Source organism: Phocoena sinus, chromosome 1, assembly GCF_008692025.1.
Source record: "Phocoena sinus isolate mPhoSin1 chromosome 1, mPhoSin1.pri, whole genome shotgun sequence".
NCBI lineage: Eukaryota > Metazoa > Chordata > Mammalia > Artiodactyla > Phocoenidae > Phocoena > Phocoena sinus.
In genome coordinates this window covers 54,789,300-54,804,278 of record NC_045763.1, presented here as the reverse complement: position 1 = coordinate 54,804,278, position 14,979 = coordinate 54,789,300, and the positions used below count along the sequence as shown (strand labels likewise).

The window sequence follows — 14,979 nt, the reverse complement described above, 5'->3', positions numbered from 1 at the left end:
TCTCGTTGATTGCAGAACCAGAGCTGAACCTAAGTATCCTTACTTTCTCTCCAAACTACCAGCTATATTCAAAAATCTTTTTTTTCCCCACATTTAAATATCTGCCATGATTTTTCTAAAGCTAATATTTTTTAAACTTCATGTTTATAAAATTATCATAAGTATGATAACTCATTATCATTCAGAATTATACATATACTGAAGTGTTAAGATAAACATAATTATTTGGTTTTCTTACTAAAAAAATGTAGATTTCAGTAGCTAAAAGATTTCTTAAATTTGTATTGGAACCATGGGTATAGCAGCCTCCTACTCTCCAGTTAAAAAATGTTTAAATGAAACTAAAAAACAATGTACTTTGCCTGGTACACATAGTGAAAAGTACTTGTGGCATTTGGGAAACTCAAAAATGGAAGAGTTTCTCCATGTGCTTATGGTATCTCTGGCTGATAGGAGATGCTTTATAAAATTTAGCTGGGGAGCGAATTAAGTATTTTTATTAGACGTCTTTCCTAAGTTCCAATTTTAGAAAAGGTACAGGTAGAAGGGAATTTACAAGTGTCTTTGAAAGACAATCACTCTGAATACAACACATGGTTAATAAGGCTGGAAAATGGTAAGAAAACAGCTATTATTAAATAGAAGAAAGCCTATATATTATATATATCAACCAAACTTCAATGTGATAATCAGTTTACTTTGAATATTAAATAACACCACTAGGAGAATTTGTAGCTCTCTTGTTTGAAAGGAAGAATTCAAATTCTTAAGATCTGTCAGAGTTATTAAACACACAATGCTTATTCAACCCCAAATTTACTTTAAAACAAATAGACTTACAATCACACAGAGCTTTTTCTCTAGGACCTAGACTAAAATGTTATGAATTAAAAGGAAAAAAGTACTGACAAATTGGCTGGCTCATTCAAATAAATCAACTTGAAAGGATTATAGATTAAGTTGACAGTTTGAGTATTATGAGAAAAATGGAAGAAGGTTGAGTTTTTTAAAAATTCTGAGAATGATAGAGTAAGAAATTCCATGTATGAAATAATTTTTGACAATATAAAGCAGAAATAAAATAGTAGCTTGTAATTCTTATATAGGGCATAAGGTGGTGCTATATTCTACCAATTCAAGTAAATTCATATAAAAGGAAAAAGAACTTAATTCATTTGTCATATACAAATATTATTTATTTTCATTCACAATGCATAAGGAAATGCTTAAAAGCATAAATTAAAAATAGTAAAGTTGAAAATTCTAGCTCTCAAAACCTAAATATATCAGTAAAGTTACATTTTTCTTGGAACACTGTAGAGAACATGATTTGTTTGACACACAATTCTGTATTATTAAAGTTTTAGGTGAGGTAGAATTATTAAGCAGTAGATCTGCCATAGACTTAGTCAAAGGAGGAACTTCTATGTCATCATTATCATCATCATCATCATGTTGTTTTCTATAAAGATACCGTACGTCACACTATAAGAAGGCTATTTACTTTTTGTTAAGTAGGTAAACAGACTGCTATTGAACTTTTTGCTATTAAAGAATTTTAAACTGTACATACTTAAAAACTGTACATACTTAAAAACAGGAGGTTAAATAGATGATTTATAAGGGGAAAATTTGACATAGATTGCTCACCTAATTGACAAGTTGAATTGATCATCATTTTGAAAATGAGAGACTTTTATAAGAAAATTACTCTTTGGAGCCTTCACAAAAATTAAGTTAGACAACCATCTCAAGTCTAAAATGTTTATATTTGTATTGTTTTACATATATAGACATATATAACCTACATGTTACACAACATATTCACATACAACACATATGTTGTATATATATGTTACACAACACATATATATGTAAAATATATGTAGACATAGTCTAACTAGGAATCTGGATATAGTATTGCAACTCTGGAGCTTACAACTCATGGCTTTCTCTAATTTTAGTCATGACTGGCAACTGAAGCTATATTTCTCTCAAAGAAAAATTTCTGACACTCCTTGTACATTATGAAACCTAAGTAAATGGAGAGAATTCAGGATTAAATAAAGAATAGTGATACAGTACCTACATATGGTATACAGAAAGTAACACATGTATAGTCCCTGTGAAGGTCGTACTTTCCTCCCATAATTCAGGTCTTTTACCATTTGTGTAGATTTATGATTTAAAATCTGGCTTATGTGTACCCCATTACAATAATTTTCTAATTTCTGAAAAGACCTTTCTTTTCTGTCCCGATTCCATACTTCTCCACTCCACATGAAACTGAGGTACCCAAACTTGTTTAAAATAGATTTAAAGTATTTGAAGAAAATTAATTTCATAATTCTTATTCTATCAATCTCAATTAAAACAAATTATACAATAATTGTATTCCTAACCAAGTACTTCTTAGAGTTGTTGTGAAGCTTAAGAAATATATAAAATTTAAGAAAATTTTAAAAATAACTTCAAGGTAAAATGCAAACAAAGAACTGAATTCTGCTGAAGCAAAAGGATCACACATTTTTTAAAAAAATCATTTCAGCTCATCTAAGAAATATCAGTGAGTACAAACAGTGGGCAATATCAAGATCAGAAAAAGGACATAAAGTCAGGTAAGTAATACGAAAGCTATGAAGTATTTCTAAAAGACATTAAATTTTATATGAAAGTCACAGAATTTATGAGTTGACAGTAAACCATCTTCTTTTAATCATTAAATTCTCCTACTATCTTTTACCTAATTCCTAATTATCATCAGTACCTTTCCTTGCTCTTGATGTCTTAGATGCAAAACTTTAGTCTTTTGTTATACAATCACTATGGCCTACAGATTAATTTTGGTGTTGTCTATTAGAGTTGTCCCTTCCTTACTATGTTCAGGTACTACCCTTGGTCTAGCTGTACTTACTTTGTATCTGGATAACTCTATCAGCCTCTCTACAGTCTCCCTAATTTGAAGTCTCCATATACAATATACAACAGTGTAATAACTTTTCTTAAACTATACTTTCATCATGCTATTCCCACACAAAGACCTACAGCAATTTCTTATTTCCATAATAATATTAATAACAATATTATTTATTAAAGTAAAACTATGTCCCTGGCATTGTGCTAAATTATTTATATATGTTAGATGATTTAAATCTTTCAAAAACACACTAAATATAATTATTCCCAATTTATAGATAAGGAAACTAAAACTCAGAGGGGCTGCTGACTAACTTACCAAAGGTCACACAGTTATTAAGTGATAAAGCTAAAAGTTAAACACAGGTCTGTCTATTCAAAGGTTTTAATCAGCACCTTAGAACAGTGCTTTGCACAAAGTAGTCATTCAATAAATATTTGTTGGTGTGGGAATTCCCTGGTGGTCCAGTGGTTAGGACTTCATGTTTTCACTGCTGAGGGCCCGAGTTCAATCCCTGGTCGGGGAACTAAGATCCCACAAGCCACACTGCTTGGTGGGGCCTAAATAAATATTTGTTGAATAAATGAAATGCTATACTAACTTGGTATATTGTTAATAATGAAATGAAAATTTTTATTTTTTTAATTCAGGGCCCATTACACTAAGCAAAATAGCTCGCATATGTTACCTTTTTAATGAATACTTGTTGAGCTGAACTAAATTAAAGGAACTGTATTGGTATGTACCCAATTAATAAGAGCATGAAACAGAGAAAAAGTTTTATTATGGCTTTAATATAACCCATATTAATATTCATTTATATTTTATAAAATTATATTTATTTACACTTTTGAATCAGGTAAGCAACAATTATTTAAGTTGATTTTATTACTTAGCATTTAATTTAGTTGCAAAATACAGAAAGTTTTCACTGGCGGAAAATAATATTGTTGGAACACTAAATATTGTGTGTGAACATGTTGGACATGCACACCAAATTGCTTAGGGTGTATAGATTCCTAAACAGTCTGAACAAAATTCCTTGGAGATAATGTTTTAAAATTTTAATATAGAACAAATGTCACTGTCTAGCAATTTAAAGATATAAGGCACTTCAGAGTTCAATATCAAATACAGAGTTGTTATTTGAAACAAAAATGTAGCTCTTGAGAAAAATCAGTTCAGTTTTCTAACAGCAGTTATAGTATTTGGTCATAACCATTTTTCCCCCTTTTACAGAGGTCCCTAGGTACACATTTTTTTTTTTTTTTTTTTTGCAGTGTGCGGGCCTCTCACGTTGCGGAGCACAGGCTCCGGACGCGCCTAGGTACACATTTTTAATGTATCCTAGCAGTTTCCAGTTAATGTTTTATATGTCTGTAGCTATTATTTTCTGTTGAAAGAAAACTAGTAAAGGTTGAGTCTAGAAAGGGAAAACAAAGGAAGAAGATCAATATTAACACTCTACAAATATTGACTTAGCAAAGTGACTTTGTTGTCTTTCTCTCAAAGGAACTGATATTGAATGAATGATTTATTTATAAGAAACACCTATAAGAAGTATTTGTTAAACAAAACCAAAAAATTGCTTGGCAAAGTACATAATTGCAAAATCTATTCATCAAGTTCAAAAACTGAAGAGTCATCATTTTTAAACTGAAGACCATTTAATAATATTCTTATCCATCATTTTCACTTTAAATTTACTAAAACTGGCTTATAGGTAGAAATGCTACAATCCACAAAAAACCTCAAAGAATTACTTCATAAACTTTACTTGTTCTCTGTAAACACCAAAAAGTTATTAATAAACTTAATGTCAAATTTGTTTTCAGAAAAAGTCATACTATTCATTTAAAATACTATACCTTTATTGAGTTTGGCTCAGTTAACTTTGAGTTTTGGTTACTATTAGCGCCCATGGTAATTGTGAAAGAAACAGATGTTCTGAACTCTCTAGTTGTTGTCAGTAAAGAACTCCTCGTGTCTCCTGTAACAAGTAATAGTTATTCAGTCTCACATTATGAGAAGCTGTCAATAAGAAGTCTGTTTCTAAACACAGTGTAGTATGAAAGGACTATGTATTAATTTCATTCTCTTTGTTCTTCCTATTGAAATAAACTCAAAAGCTTTATATTTATCAGACTTTTAATGGCTCCTAATTTCTGATCTACTAATAAGATTCTTTATTTCAATCTGTCATCTTTTAGCCTGAAATTTTAGTTTTAATAAAATATAATGAACAAAGCCAAGTCAAGTTCCATAATAAAATTTTACTTCAATAGATTTTTATAGCTAAGTGAGTCTAGAAACAGTAGCTAACAAAAGTTTGTTTTATCACTGATAAGCTAAGATGGAAAGAAAAATTTATCTGAATATGATCCTTAATTCTTGAACAAGAAAAGTAAATACCTTTATTTGAGAATGATTCCTGATCAGTTTTTCTTATGATTCTGGGTGATGGTTTTGGTACTGGTGATGGGTCCCTTTCAGGGGACCCTTCCATATGGCTTCCAAACTGTTGACGCCTCAGTTTACTGTCAACCTCCAATTTTTCTAGCGTAGTTTTGAGACATTGTTCATTGGTTGTCATATATAATTTACAAAACTACAGGAAACAAGTACTCCAGTGGGTAAAACATTCAATCATACATTTGGGAGGAGAAAGAAAATGCACATTAGTAGGCAAGGGATAGACTGATAGATGAAATATATTTCCTATTGAACTAGGTTACTCATTTTATTTTCTTGAATCAGATTGACCACCCTCAAGTGACCTAGTGAAATGCAGCCATGATTCAATAAGGAGACCATACCCTGAGTGAAAATAAAATGTTACACAAAGAAAGGTGATTTATTATTATTTTTTTACAAGACGTGCAGACTTGCGTTTGTTCTAAATAATTTTTATGATTCTTCCACTCCAGAAGAGGCATATTCAAAGAAGAGTGTGTGTGTGCGTGTGTGTGTGTGTGTGTGTGTGTGTGTGTGTGTGTGTGTGAGCACATGCATGTATTTTAACTTGGTTACATTATTTTTCAGGTAGTCATTCAGATTACAATTGTGGGACTGGAGAGATTAAATTTCAAGTACAATTAGTACATAATATATATCATTGTCAATATTTAAAAGATATGTGCCTTTAAAAATATTTCTCCTATACAGTAATACTTCTCCTATACAGTATGAGCTTATGTACCTTGATGTAGTCAAATTTGCCATCAGCATTTACGTCAGCCAAATTTATTATGGCATTTACCTCTTCTCGAGTCATTTTCTCACCTCTCTGGAAAAAAAAGATTTATTTTAAAGCAACATGCCTATCACTTTGTTTTGCATGGGGAGAGTGGAAATTAATTTTAATCTTTTCTACAAGTAAATTTGAATATACGATTTCATTAAAAATCTCAGAATGAGTATTATGTCAAGCAAAAATGAACCTATTATATGAAATAAAATTTCACAATTTTCACAATTAAATTGTATAAAAGTGCGCTGAATTTCAGTTTATTAAATTTCAACAATATATATCATAGATTCAGTAATAACTACTATTAAATTCAGAGTAACAATACTTTCTCATGCTGTACCAAGAAACAGAATGGTTTCTGAATCTCATTTATACTTTAGTTCTCTTTTACTTATCACATATGAACCTATCACTGATTTACAAAGAGTTCTGGCAGGAAAGAATTGCAAAGGAGCACAAGAGGATTACAACACAGGCTCAATTTTATACTTTATAAAGTACTTTCATCCAGAAGTACTTCATCCTTAAGTACTTTACAAACAACGTATATGTGATTCATTTCACCTGCCAGTGAAATAGTTATTTCTGATGTGGACTTCGGTAGCCAAAGCTAGATTCCAAGTTGTTCTGCAAAACATGCATATTACAAAACTGTTTCACAGATCTTACCTTTGTTAGAAGTTTATAAAGATCAGTGTGTAAAATAGAGCCATCATCATTTACATCTAATTGCTTAAATGATTTTAGTAATTCTGCTTTTGAAGTAGGTTTTTCCTTTCTTAAAATTAAACAAAAATCATCAAAATTCAGTTTGGCAGTTTGAGGAGTCCAATACTTAGTAATAGTCTTTTGGGATGGATTTCTTCCTGCATGCTGAAGAGCTGTCCAATAAAACAAGTATTATTTGTTACAGTAACATTTGGAATTGGTATTTAAGTGCATTTTTAAAAAATCATTATATACTACAATATTATACAAAAGTACACACATACCAATACATTACCTTTGATGTTGATAATCTAGTGCTAACAATGTATGCCTAACTTTCAAAAATGACAATATACATATATGTTACCAGCTAAAGATTCTCAAATATATTAAAATGCCAGAATTAAATAGATTTTTCCTATTCTGATAGTTGGTTCTCAACTTACATAGTTTAATTAACTGACAATATCTGAGTTACTTCATAAGAGTGCCTGGAGAAAAAAAAAAGATCTAATAACAACCATTCACTTAATTGTTTTGAGGACATAGGAATAAAAAAAAGCATAAATTATTACTTTTTCTGGCTCAACAAATAACTTAATGAAATGAGTAAATCATTAGTTTGAGAATATCGCTGACAACAAGTCATGATATCTAAAATGTTCATCACTGCCAGCTATTAGTTTCAAGAACATGAATCATGTCCCAAATGTCAAATACATGCACAAAATGTATCCTACTTGCAGTTACAGCCTACTAAAAATCAAGAATGTCAACAAACTTTGAGAGAACTCTGTTATAGAGATGCAATGGTCAAATTACTTTTCATTTTTAACCAGAACATTTAAAAATAGCCCTATAACCAGTTATTCATAAAACATTCCTATTTTAAAAGCTGTGCCCTTTTTAGAAGCAAAGAATTAAAATGTGAGAAAGGCTTTGTATATTTGCAGGTCATATCACACTAAAATATAATGGTTTTAAACAATTGTAGATATTTTGTACATTTGAATAGGAGTAACTTGGTAATTTGCAAACAGACTAATCTCTTCATATTAAGGCTTTAATATCTTAACACTATCTAAAATGATCCAATAGTAAGTTTCCTAAGCACCACAGACAAAATTAACAGAATTTTAAAAGGTGTAACTGTCCTGAATTATACTACAAACTTCTATTATAAAACTTTATATTGGATATTTCCAACTATCTTAGGTGAGATTTCACAAGATCTATGCATTGTCAATCACCATTAAAAATTGATAATCTAGATATTCTACAATTTAATGTAATAAGGAATAATATATAAAAACCAATTTAACTAAAGAAATATCCTCAAGGAAATAGAAACCAGATCAAGGCAATAAAATGCAGACATTTGTGAGTCTATTATATTGAACATTCATTGTACACAAGAATAATATGAGGTGATTTTTTATTTTTAAAGATATAAGCTTCTTGGTTCCTAAGAACTTTTATAACCTAAATAGTAAGTCCACACCTTAAGTGTAAAGTTGCTACTTGTGGTCAAGATTTATGGTTAATAACATATTAGAAGTTAATGGACTAAGATAAATGTTCCCATCTTCCACATTATGCCAGTGCATTGTACCTAGATAACATAAACTTTGGCAAAGAAACAGAAACAAGATCATCAACTAGAGGTGACTCTCAGAGTTACCAGAAGTTACAGCTATAGCAATTGCCATCTTCTATTCACCTAGAAAGCCTTTGTGGAAATTTGTAACAGTGGAGATAACATGGTTTTTAAAATTTCCACACGTTTATTTTGGACGTAGACAAAAGCCCTAATTACCATGTTGCCCAGGAATAAAAGATAAGTACTCTGCCTAGTGTATAAGTGGACAATTCCTTAATTCATCTACCAAGATAATCACAAAAAGGGCATATGTGTTTTAGGATTCCATCCCCAGTCAGCCTCCTCCCTTTAAAATCTGGGAATACAAGTAGGACCTAAATGAAGTTGTGATTTAAAGTCAAAAGTCCATGTGAAAAAAATGGTATTTTCTGTCCAGCTCTGGAAAAATAGATGTGTAACTCTTTCCCCTAAGTGGCAGCTCAAATGCTTGTTGCTATCTTCAATAACAAAATATTTTTAAAATATTTTTTAAATTACTGTTGTCTAAAAGAACAACTTGCTCAGAATAAAATTATTTTTCCCAAAACATGGTATTAACTAAATATTCCCATATCTAAGAAATAGGTACAATACTAACCTAACTTTAATCTTTAGTTTTAGAATTAGTTGGAGCTCATTATTAAGTCCAGTAACAGTGAAAACACAATGTAATTGTAGATGTTTAAAGCTTTACACCAAAATACTGATCTTCTGCCAGGGTTTACTTTAAGTTTTGACATGAGTTTATAATACCTGTGTTATTTGTAAGCTGGGAAAAAAAGGAACTCTAAAGTTCTCTTTGACTTTCCATTTCCAAATAAGCTAAAGTACTGCTTTATCCTATTTCAAAATGGAATGTCAAAGCACATGTATGTGCATAAGTGGCAGAAGGTTATAGACGAAAGGCATAAAAGTTTAAGAAAGAGACATCACTGGTTCACACAACCAGTTTTTTAAAATCTAGATTATCTGAAATCAATCATTACAATTTTACAAAGAATATTCCACCATAAAATCAAAAGTTGAAGAGATGAACACTGCATTATTATCTTCCCAGATAATTCTATACGACTGATAACACCTTAGTAATAGTCATTGATTTAAACTAAATGCCATAGTAGCAGAAAGCATGTTAAACTTTTATACTTAGTAGATTCATGATCTCAACCAATATCCAAAAGAATAGAGAGAAAAAACTAAAATTATAGTTTATAATAAAATATAAATTTTAATCTTTTCAATTTTTATATTTCCCAAAATGGGTTTCCTCAAATAGATATCTTATTGCATACAAATCCAAGACACTGTTGCAAGAATATGTCAGATTTTTTATTTCAGGAAACTGCTTCTAAAGTTGGCAAAAAAATTCAGTTTTTCTACTCATGAAGTTATTAGCCTTGATGAAACCGACATGAGTATAGTATTATCTGGTATTGTTGTTTCCCACTTTCTTAAGACTAAAGACCTCCAAGTCATTTGACACACCTAATAAGGACCAAAGTCACTGGTTCGGGGGATATTTGCACCAGAAGGTTTAAAATATAATGGAAAACACAACCATACAAAATCTATGGGATGCAGAAAAAGCAGTTATTAGAGTAAAGTTCATAGTGATACAGGCCTTCCTCAAAAAAAAAGAAAAATCTCAAATAAACAACCTAAACTACCACTTAAAAGAATTAGAAAAAGAACAAACAAAACCTAAAGTCAGCAGAAGGAAGGAAGGAAGAAAGATCAGACAGGAAATAAATAAAACAGAGCTTAAAAAAAAACAATAGAAAAAGTCAATAAAACCAAAAGCTGGTTCTTTGAAAGGATAAACAAGACTGACAAACCTCTGGCCAGGCTCACCAAGAAGAGAGAACACAAATAAACAAAATAAGAAATGAAAAAGGAGACATAAGAACTGATGCCACAGAAAAACAAAAATACCACACGGGAATAGTATGAACAATCATATGCCAACAAATTTGACAACCTAGAAGAAATGGACAAGTTTCTAGAAACATACAGCCCACCAAAATTAAATCAAGAAGAAATAGATAATTTGAACAGATGGATCACTAGAACTGAAATAGAATCTGTAATTTAAAAACTCCCTACCAACAAAATTCCAGGACCAGATGGTTTCACAGGCAAATTCTACCAAACATACAAAGAAGAACTTATACCGATCCTTCTCAAACTCTTGCAAAAAGTTGAAGAGAAGGGAACACTCCCAAGGTCATTCAATGAAGCCACCATCACCCTGATACCAAAACCAGACAAAGACACCACCAAAAAAGAAAATTGCAGGCCATATCTTTGATGAATATAGATGCAAAAATTCTCAACAAAATACTAGCAAACCAAATCCAACAATGCATAAAAAAGATCATACACCACAACCAAGTGGGATTCATCCCAAGTTCACAAGGATGGCTCAACATACGTAAATCAATCAATTTTGTTTATGATACACCACATAAACAAAAGAAAACTCAAAAACCACATCAACATCATCATCTCAATAGATGCAAAAAAAGCACTTGACAAAATCCAACATCCATTCATGATAAAAACTCTTACCAACGTGGGTATAGAGGGAACATATCTCAAAATAGTAAAAGCTATATATGACAAACCCACAGCCAATATAATACTCAATGGTGAAAAATTAAAAGGCTTTCTGCTAAAATCTGGAACAAGACAAGGATGCCCACTCTCACCACTTCTCTCAACATAGTATTGGGAGTCCTAGCCACAGCAATCAGACAAGAAAAAGAAACAAAAGGTATCCAAGTTGGAAGGGAAGAGGTAAAACTGTCATTATACGCAGATGATATGACACTATAGATAGAACACCCTAAAGACTCCACACAAAAACTACTAGAACTGATAAACAAATTCAGCAAGAGAGCAGGATACAAGTTTAACATACAGAAACTGGTTGCATTTCTTTACACCAACAATGAAATATCAGAAAGGGAATGTAAAAAACAATACCTTTTAAAATCACAACTCAAAAAATAAAATATTAGGAATAAACCTCACCAAGGAGGTGAAAGATTTATATGTGATAAGTATAAAGCATTAATGAAGGAAATTGAAGATGATTCAAAGAAATGGAAGATATCCCATGCTCTCAGATTGCAAGAATTAATATTGTTAAAATGGCTATACTACCCAAAGCAATCTACAGATTTAATGTGATCCCTATCAAATTCCCATGACCTTTTCCACAGAACTAGAAAAAATAATCCTAAAATTCATATGGAACCATAAAAGACCCAGAATTGCCAAAGCAATGCTGAAGAAAAAAAACAAAGCAGGAGACATAGCCATACCAGACCTCAGACAGTATACAAAGCTACAGTAATCAAAACAGTGTGGTACTGGTACAGAAACAGACATATGGACCAATGGAACAGAATGGAGCACCCAAAAATAAACCCACACACCTATGGTCAATGAATCTTTGGCAAAGGAGGCAAGAATACACAATAGGAAAAAGATGGTCTCTTCAGCAAGTGGTGTTGGGAAAGTTGGACAGCTGCATGTAAATCAATGAAGTTAACACACCCTCCCACCATACACAAAAATAAACTCAAAATGGCTTAAAGACTTAAACATAAGACATGACTCCATAAAACTCCTAGAAGAGAACACAGGCAAAACATTCTCTGACATAAATTGTACCAATGTTTTCTTAGGTCAGTCTCCCAAGGCAATAGAAATAAAAACAAAAATAAACAAATGGGACCTAATCAAATTTACAAGCTTTTGCACAGCAAAGGAAACCACAAACAAAATGAAAAGACAACTCACAGAATAGGAGAAAATATTTGCAAATGATGCAACTGACAAGGGCTTAATTTCCAAAATATACAAACAGCTCATACAACTCAACAACGAAAAAACAAACCACCCAGGCTTCCCTGGTGGCGCAGTGGTTGAGAGTCCGCCTGCCGATGCAGGGCACACAGGTTCATGACCCGGTCCAGGAAGATCCCACATGCCACTGATCGGCTGGGCCCGTGAGCCATGGCCGCTGAGCCTGCGCGTCCGGAGCCTGTGCTCCACAACAGGAGAGGCCACAACAGTGAGAGGCCCGCGTACCGCAAACAAAGCAAAACAAAACAAACCACCCAATTGAGAAATGGAAAGAAGACCTAAAGAGACATTTCTACAAAGAAGAAATACAAATGGCCAATAGGCACATGAAAAGATGCTTCACATCACTAATTATTAGAGAACTTCAAATCAAAACTACAATGAGGTACCACCTCAGGCTGGTCAGAATGGCCATCATTAAACAAATAATACATGTTGGAGAGGGTGTGGAGAAAAGGGAACCCTCCTACACTGTTAGTGGCAGTGTAAAGTTTGTGCAGCCACTGTGGAAAACAGTATGGAGGTTCCTCAGAAAACTAAAAATAGGGCTTCCCTGGTGGAAACATGGGTTCAAGCCCTGGTCTGGGAAGATCCCACATGCCGCAGAGCAACTAAGCCCGTGCGCCTAACTACTGGGCCTGTGCTCTAGAGCCTGCAAACCACAACTACTGAGCCCACGTGCCACAACTACTGAAGCCTGCACACCTAGAGCCCATACTCCGCAACAAGAGAAGCCACTGCAATGAGATGCACGCACAGTGCAACGAAGAGTAGCTCTCACTCACTGCAACCAGACAAAGCCTGTGTGCAGCAACAAAGACCCAACGCAGCCAAAAATAAATAAATAAATTTATTTTGAAAAAAGAAAACTGGGCTTCGCTGGTGGTGCAGTGGTTGAGAGAGGAAGATCCCACATGCCACGGAGTGGCTGGGCCAGTGAGCCATGGCCGCTGAGCCTGTGCATCTGGAGCCTGTGCTCTGCAACGGGAGAGGCCACAACAGTGAGAGGCCCGCGTACAGCCAAAAAAAAAAAACTAAAAATAGAATTACCATGTGATCCAGTAATCCCACTTCTGGGCATATATCTAGACAAAAACTATAATTCAAAAAGATACATGCATGCCTATGTTCATAGCAGCACTATTCACAGCAGCCAAGATATGAAACAACCTAAATGTCCATCGAAAGATGAATGGATAAAGAAGATGCGGTACATATAAACAATGGAATACTACTCAACCATAAAAGAACAAAATAATGCCATTTGCAGCAACATGGATGCAACTAGAGATTATCATACTAAATGAGAAAGACAAATATCATATTATATTACTTATATATCATTATATGAATCTAAAATATGATACAAATGAACCTACTTATGAAACAGAAACAGAATCACAGACATAGAGAATAGACTGGTGCTTGCTAAGGGGGAGGAGGGTGGGAGAGGGTTGGATTGGGAGTTTGAGATTAGCAGTTGCAAACTGGTATATATAGAATAGATAGACAACAAGGTCCTACTGTATAGGGCAGGGAACTATATTCAATATCCTGTGATAAACCATAATGGAAAAGAATATGAAAAAGAATGTATATATATAACTGAGTCACTCAGCTGTACAGCAGTAATAAATACAACATTGTAATTCAACTCTACTTCAATAAAAAATAAAATTAAAAAATATAATGGAAAGAAGCAAAAAAAGATCAACTCTCTCGAGCCCTCACCCCTAAAGAACAGGACAAAACCCAGAATTCTTAATTTTCTTTTAAAGTTTCACTTATTTTCTAATACTACTCTTTTATAATCATTCAACCACATATATATATATATATATATTCCCTTTACATTTTTCCCAGTGTAGGTCAAATTCAGACTAGTAATTCAGTTGCCAGAAGTGTTTTAATTCTATCATTATAAATCTTAAAGTACCAACATAAGAATTTATGAATCTTAAAGTACCAAGATAAGAATTTTAAAAGTATTTTTAAGCAAGTAATTGATGGAAGCTTTAAAAATACTAATCTAGTCTATTTGAACACTGAAAGTTTTATTTTGAACCTCTTAGACTATGTAGCTATATAAAATGGCACAATAGCATAAGGTAGTTCCACTGCTCAAGCTTAACTAAGAAATTGGATTGATTCAACAATGTAATTCTAATTGCAGTCTTTCTGATCTATTAACTTTCAACAAATAAGGTAAGCTACTTAAGTTAAAAAAAATTACCTAAGCAAAGTTGATCTTTAGAAATAATGTTATCTAAGCTGCTTTTGAAAACAGTTAAGTAGGCAGCTCTACAATTCATATAAAATATCTCCTCTTCAGTTAGTGGAAATTTCTTTGATCGAGGACTCTCTGAAAGCGTTGATTTCTGACTGGAGAAAGCTGCATCACTTCCTGGACTGATGGCCATTCTATTAGAAAATAATTTAAAATTTTATTTTAGTCAGTGTTAATCCTAAAATTCAAGTGTCACTTTACCTTTCAAACTGGGGCAAGGGGGAATCAAGACATCAAGGTTTTTATATGTGGAAAAAAGATGTACATTATAATATGCATACAGTTATATTATCATATGTTAAGCT

The 14,979-nt window shown here is 32.6% G+C and overlaps 1 protein-coding gene across 2 annotated transcripts in view; it reads right to left on the bottom strand.

Moving 5' to 3' along the window:
- The window catches only part of EFCAB7 (EF-hand calcium binding domain 7), a 50,710-nt gene that overhangs the window by 33,867 nt on the left and 1,864 nt on the right, over positions 1–14,979 (bottom strand). For both annotated transcript variants that reach the window (XM_032611527.1, XM_032611535.1), the window contains exons 2-6: positions 14,621–14,808; positions 6,837–7,048; positions 6,117–6,203; positions 5,330–5,525; positions 4,786–4,907 (exon numbers count right to left, since the gene is read on the bottom strand). In XM_032611527.1, the coding sequence (XP_032467418.1) occupies positions 4,786–4,907; positions 5,330–5,525; positions 6,117–6,203; positions 6,837–7,048; positions 14,621–14,807 (804 nt within the window). In that variant the 5' untranslated portion in view covers position 14,808. The remainder of the gene's footprint in view (positions 1–4,785; positions 4,908–5,329; positions 5,526–6,116; positions 6,204–6,836; positions 7,049–14,620; positions 14,809–14,979) is intronic.